The sequence below is a fragment of the Gopherus flavomarginatus genome, chromosome 11 (assembly GCF_025201925.1).
Source record: "Gopherus flavomarginatus isolate rGopFla2 chromosome 11, rGopFla2.mat.asm, whole genome shotgun sequence".
NCBI classification, from domain to species: domain Eukaryota; kingdom Metazoa; phylum Chordata; order Testudines; family Testudinidae; genus Gopherus; species Gopherus flavomarginatus.
In genome coordinates, this window is record NC_066627.1 from 6,544,202 (window position 1) to 6,550,545 (window position 6,344).

Consider the following 6,344-nt stretch of genomic DNA (forward strand, 5'->3'; position numbering starts at 1 on the left):
ATGGCTCCATGGCTCTTACAGTGTCCTTTGCATGGAATTGATCCATGGTACCAAGGTGTCAAATCTGACAAGCATCACTTTACTTATAATACTGCTTTCAAAAGGATGAGCAGGTGTTAAAGTCCACTACCAACACACTTTGCAAAGTGGATAGATCTTGGCCCCATTCCTATTAATTTTCATTCCTGAGGTGGACCCTCTTCATAGTATCCCAAAAATAGAGACTTCTGGCAGTTTCAAAAGTCTTAAGAATTTTTTTATATATTATATATTTTTAAATATACACAAGAAAAAAAGCGTGGGAGGGGAGCACCATGTTAGTATCACAATACTTGACTACCTTTTCACTGGACCAAGTGGTTACTTTTTAGCTGGTTTGTTTTCCTGCAGGATGAGCAGGCAGAACCAGAGACAATTGTAAACTCCCATTTAGAACCAACATTTTTCAGGTTGGGCATTTTCATTTTTTTGAACAAATAATGAAAAAAATTGTTTTGAAATTTTCCACAGGAGGTTCTGTGTGTATGTGTGTGTGTGAATTGTGTGTGGGTATGTGATTGGAATAATCCACCAGTTCTACTAAACAGATCTCTGCTTTTGTTTAATTTGAGAAAGAGGGAAATTTTCCTAAGACTGGAACAATTAATGGAGAATCTAGTAAATATAAACTAGAAAGAGTTTGTGTTACAACACAAATAGTTATGCTTGGTAGACCTAAATTTTGATCAGTAAATGTCAATTTCACCATTCCCAAAATGGTTCTAACCAGTTCTATGATTCTATGATTTCAATCAATTTCTCAGAATGTATGGGAATACCCAATATTTCTGCTGAGCTCTCCTCAGGGCCTCCTTTACCTCTTTGTTTCTCAGGCTGTAAATGAGGGGATTGATCAGGGGTGTCAAGACAGTGTAAAGCATAGAAACAAATTTGTTCAGGATTCTGAGTGCTCCAGTGTTTGGTAACATGTAGACAGTTATTAGAGTCCCATAGTAAATTGTCACCACGATAAGATGAGAGGAGCAGGTGGAAAAGGCCTTTTGCTTCCCAGTGGTGGAAGAGATTCTCAGGATGGTGGAGATGATATAAACATAAGATGTCAGGGTCAAAAGAAATGGTAGAATGATGTTTGTGGAAGAGAAGATGAGGGTCACCAGGTTAACCAGACCAGTGTCACTGCAGGAGAGGTTAATCATTTGGGTGAGATCACAGAAGAAATGATCAATTTCATTAGGGCCACAAAAGGCTAATTGTGACACCAAATATATTATTGTAGCAAGAATGATGAATGAACTTAGCCAAGATCCAGCTGCAAGCTGCATACAGAACCTGACATTCATAAGTGTTCCATAGTGCAGGGGGTTGCATATCGCTAAGTACCGATCATAAGACATTGAAGCTAGCAGATAACACTCAACAGTGAACAGGACACCAAACCAATAAAACTGAACCATGCAGCCAGTAACAGAAACAGTTCTGTCCCCAGTCAAGAAACTGGCCAGCATCCTGGGCAGGATGGTGGAGCTGTAGCAGATTTCCAAGCAGGACAAGTTCCCCAGGAAGAAGTACATGGAGTTGTGAAGGTGCTGATCAGCCACAACGAGTGCTACAATGAGCAAGTTTGCAGCCATGGTGACTATGTAGATCCCTAGAAACAGCAAGAAGAACAGAAATTGCAGTCCAGGGAGATTCCCGAATCCCAGCAGGATGAATTCTGAGATAGATGTTTGATTTTCCCCTTCTCCTTTCTCCATTCTCCATCTGATGCAGCTAGTGATTGAGAAAAAGAAGGGATCAGATAAGGAGCTTGCTCTACAATGCTGTGATTTCTCTCTATTTGATTTCTCATAAATTAAGTGTGCCATCTAAGATCAACGTTTATATTCTCTCCTAACTGAGGAACTACTTCTCACCCAAGTATTGCACAGAGCTAAGGATAGAATTTCTCCACTGAAGAGCAGCATCCCAGCCAAAGGGCAGAAACACAGTGAATTTCTCACTTTCTTACACCTGTTCTCAACTTCTTTCATTCACTGATTCATAGATTTATGGTCCAAAAGGTACCCTGAAATCATCTCATCAGATGTCCACTACAAAAACATGCCAAAGGATATTCCTAGACAGACAGGCACTCAACTCAACTAATTGCATATAGCTAAAACATATTTTCCAGGAATGCAGGAGATTTATAGATATCTAAGCAGAAAGATAGACAGAGGGATGTGAAGTGGGTTTGGTACAGGGATAAAAAGGGCAGGTACAGAGACTGTGTCAGAGACTTGACAGAGGAATAGAAGCATGAATAAAGGGTTTATTAGATAAATCAATAGACAAGGGGGGGAGGGAAGATCTCCTTGTCCTTCATCAATCTCTGTAGAAATAAATCATGATGAGATTTTGAAGTCCTTGCTCAGGAAAAGCTCCCAATGAGTGACAACACTGACCAAGAGTAGTGTCCTTCAGTTTGAGGGCTGACTGAGAGGATTTTTCATGAGATTGGTCACAATCACCTTTAATCCTCATCATGAAGCAGCGACGTCTCTAGCGACAGTGAATGGATCTGTTCTCACAGTCAGTCTCGTCCTCTCAGCTCCTGGGGAAATAGCTGCATGTTGCTGTTGGGATGGGATCTCTTCCCTGCTGCCCAGCATGCCAGTCTGCCTGACACAAATCCATAATGTCCCCTGCTCTGGATTCTTGCATCCTTTATTGGGAAAGCAGCCTTCCCCGGGCCACCTCTGCTGCTAGGATCTCCTCTGGGCCCGCTGCTGGTGATCACTTAAAATTGCCTTCCTAGGGAAATTAACACTGTGCCCTTTGTTAAAAGAGTAACAGCAAAGCTGATGGCATTGGCAGAGATGTTCCCCTGGGATGCATTCATTAAAGAAGGGACTCCATATCGTAGTATAGAGGCTAGGTAAAGTAGAGGCAGGTGGTAATGAGGAACTGTCACATTTCAAAATCACACTTGAAGGTAATCAACTGAATATTGACACCATGTACAAGTGCGTATATACCAAAGCTAGAAGTCTAATTACCAAGATGAGTGAAAAGGAATGCCTGGCATCAGGTGGGGATATTGATATAATAGACATCAGGTTGTTGGTGGAGAGGACAATAAGAGGACCCGAAGAATGTCACCATGGCTAAACAGTAGAGTAATGGAGGACACTGGAGGCAAAAAAGCATCCTTTAAAATTTAGAAGTCTAGTTCCAGTAAGAATAGTGGGAAGTAGCACAAAGTCTGGCAGATTAAGTGTAAAAGTACCATAAACAGGCCATTAAAGAATTTGAAAAGCAAACGCTGAAGATGAAAACAAATATACTATATATATATAATGTAAGTAGATCAGAAGCAGGAAGCCTGCCGAAGAGGCAGTGGGGACATTAGATGATCAAGGTGTAAAAGGAGCACTCAAGAAGGACAAGGCCATTGCAGAGAACCTCAATGAACTATCAGAGGGGTAGCCGTGTTAGTCTGGATCTGTAAAAGCAGCAAAGAATCCTGTGGCACCTTATAGACTAACAGACTTTTTGGAGCATGAGCTTTCGTGGGTGAATACCCACTTCCTCAGATGCATGTAGTGGAAATTTCCAGGGGCAGGTATACATATGCTAGCAAGCAAGCTAGAGATAATGAGGTCAGTTTAATCAGGGAGGATGAGGCCTTGTTCTAGCAGTTGAGGTGTGAAAACCAAGAGAGGAGAAACTGAACTATGAAGAGAAGAGAAACCAAGAGAGGAGAAACAATGAACTATTTGCACCAGTCTTCACTGGAGAAGATGTGGGTGAGATTCCCACTATCAGAGTTACTCTTTTTGGGCAACAAATCTGAAATAAGTTCCCACACTGATGGGATTCATCCAGGAGTTCTGTAGGACCTCAGATACGAACTTGCAGATTGCTAACTGTGTGATATAACCTTCTGCTGAAATCAGCCTCTGTACAAAATGACTGGAAGGCAGGTAATGCAAAACCAATTTTTAAAAAGGGGGCTAAAGGTGACCCTGGAAATAATAGACTGGTAGCCTACCTTCAATATCAGGTAAACTGGTTGAAACTATAGCAGAGAACTGAATTATGAGACGTATAGATGAACATGATTTGTTGGGGAAGAGTCAATACATCTATTCTAAAGGGAAATCATGCCTCACCAATCTACTAGAATTCTTTGAGGGTGTCCACAAGCATGTGGACAAGGGTATGGACAAGCATGTGGACAATGGATATAGGGTACTTGGACTTTCAGAAAGTCTTTGACAAGGTCCCTCGGCAAAGACTCTTAAGTAAAGTAAACTGGGTAGACTGTCGATCTTTCATCAGTTAAAACTGAGCCGATCACAACACGTCTTCCAATCTTCTCTTGCTCTGGCCATCCTTCGCCGTGCTTGTCCATATCTCCTTGTTAGGAAATCATCCCATGTCTTTGGAGACCGACTGAGTAGCCGTTTCTGTTCTCACGAATACCTCTCGGATATAGCTGCAATCCATCTGTTGTCTCTGAGTTGGGCAAAGTAAACAGTCATGGTATAAAAGGGAAGGTCCTCTCATGGATCCATGACAGGTTAAAAGACAGGAAACAGAAGGTAGGAATAAATGGTTAGTTTTCACTATGAGACAGATAAATGTCAGGAACCCCCAAGGATCTGTATGCTAGCCAAAATATTAATTAATGATTTGAAAAAAAGTGAACAGTAAAGTGGCAAAGTTTGCAGATTATAAAAAAAATTATTGTGGTTATTTATTTCCAAAGCTGACTGCAAACAATTACAGGGAGTTTTCATAAAATTAGGTGACTGGGTAACAAAACAGCAGATGAAATTTAATATTGTTAACTGTCAAGTAATGCACAGTGGGGGGAAATATTGCAAAGTATGCATACTTAATGATAGGTTCTAAATTAGCTGTTGCACCTCAGGAAAGAGATCTGGAAGTCATCAAGGATACTGTGGAAAAAGTGAATAGAGAAATGTTATCTACCCTTTCCCACAATGCAAAAACCAGAGGTCACCTGATGAAATTCATAGGCAACAGGTTTAATACAACAAGAGGAAATACTTTTTTTTACTCAATGCAAAATTAACCTGTGGAACTCATTTCCATGGGATAGTGTACTGGCCAAAAGTAAACCTGTGTTCAAAAAAGAGGTTAATGAGGTTGCCAGTTGTGTATCTATATAATATAGCATTCCAAAAGTGTCCTATTGTAAGACCGTTCCACTCCAGTAGCTTTTTATACCCACTGGCCTGGTTTGAGATTGAAAAATTTTAGCTATGTCATTTGGTTCCCTCCCTTCTATTACAAATTTTAAGAAATACTGACTCCTTTAAGGAACAATCCAATCTTTACATCTACATGGGGCATCCTGCTGTGTGTGAAGATGATCATGGCATCTGTTCTTACTCATTCTCTTCTCATAACATTGTGAGCTAGCCTGTGCATCAGGATTAAGCCACACTTAAAACAATTTGGATAGAAAAAAGTATTAACAAAAGTTAAAGATAAAATACAACATGATGAACGGGCCTTCTTTGATTACATATGTAATAAATATCAGCTACCACTGTCTCACAGTTTCTTCTTTCAGTGGCTAAACTCAAGATTTCCTGGAAGGATAGTGGGCAATTGGTCTGTTCCTATTCTATCACCTTTAAGAGCATGTTAAGAAATATGGAAACATAAGTCACTTTGTAGGAATGACTTGTAGGTGGCCTAATGCTTTGCATTACCCTCTCAATATCAGGCTCAAAGAGAAAAAAATGGGGAAAGGAACATAGCTGTACTATCACTAGAGAAAACTGATGCTTCGACTTCTTTGTCCTTGCAATTCTTCTAGAAAAATATATTAACAGGTGCTCCTGGATTCCAGAACATTCCTTTAAACCTAGATTGGCAACAAACATAAATGTTGGAGGTGCCAAGCCCCATGCCAACCTTCCGCATGTCCTCTAAATGTTATACTTAAGAAGCACATGGGATCTTTATAAGGGAGAAGGCAAAAACACTGCATTTATTGAGAATACAGCAGTTAGCATATGTTTTTTAGTCGTACACACACACACAGAGTGTTGCCAGCTGATGTTTATAGTTACCAGTCCAGTGTCTGGATCAATCTAGTGGCCAGCCAAATAGGTTGCAGATGGGAGCAGGGATCTGTCAGTCATGATCCGATGCTCCTGGAGTGTGGCAAGACAAACCCAAAGTCCTATGGCAAAGCACTCTCTTCTTATAGTCTTTTTTATCTGTTGAAGTCTATGGATTTTGTTGTGTTAGTTTATGACCTGTTACTCCTTTATTGGTGGTATCTTTTTATGTAAACATTCCAATACACCTCTCAGAGGGTC

The 6,344-nt window shown here is 40.5% G+C and overlaps 1 protein-coding gene across 1 annotated transcript; it reads right to left on the reverse strand.

Annotated features, from left to right (window-relative positions):
• Nucleotides 1–791: 791 nt before the first annotated feature.
• LOC127031788 (olfactory receptor 11A1-like) lies at nt 792–1,754 on the reverse strand. Its single transcript, XM_050918824.1, has one exon. It carries the CDS (start codon nt 1,752–1,754, stop codon nt 792–794), a length of 963 nt encoding a protein of 320 aa, XP_050774781.1.
• Between the last annotated feature and the right edge of the window lie 4,590 nt (nt 1,755–6,344).